Source organism: Penaeus monodon, chromosome 23, assembly GCF_015228065.2.
Source record: "Penaeus monodon isolate SGIC_2016 chromosome 23, NSTDA_Pmon_1, whole genome shotgun sequence".
In the NCBI taxonomy this organism is placed as follows: Eukaryota; Metazoa; Arthropoda; class Malacostraca; order Decapoda; family Penaeidae; genus Penaeus; species Penaeus monodon.
The window spans coordinates 14487857-14488125 of record NC_051408.1 but is presented as its reverse complement, the minus strand read 5'-3'; the positions used below and the strand labels follow the sequence as shown (position 1 = coordinate 14488125).

General features: G+C 45.4%; 1 protein-coding gene across 1 annotated transcript in view; it reads left to right on the top strand.

Moving 5' to 3' along the window:
* LOC119588352 overlaps positions 1-269 on the top strand; it is a 13064-nt gene that overhangs the window by 11081 nt on the left and 1714 nt on the right. The window contains exon 2 of the mRNA XM_037937036.1: positions 80-201. Coding sequence (XP_037792964.1) covers positions 94-201 — 108 coding nt within the window. The 5' untranslated portion in view covers positions 80-93. The remainder of the gene's footprint in view (positions 1-79; positions 202-269) is intronic.

Sequence of the window (269 nt, the reverse complement as noted above, 5' to 3'; positions counted from 1 at the left end):
TTTTTTCCCCTTTTATACGTATGCATATGAGGTCCACCGCCTTCATTCAGACACTAAACGGCGCTGTTCCCTTCCGCAGCAACAGGAGCCGAGATGAAAGTGCTGATTGTCCTGTCGGTGTGCGTGGCTTTGGCCTGCGCTGCGTCGCCTGCTCGCTCTGCGCCCGAAACCCAAATCGAATCCAAAGATCGCACGAAAAGGGTAAGAATATATATATATATTTTATATCATCGTTATTATTGACATTGCTGGTATCATTATTTTTTACT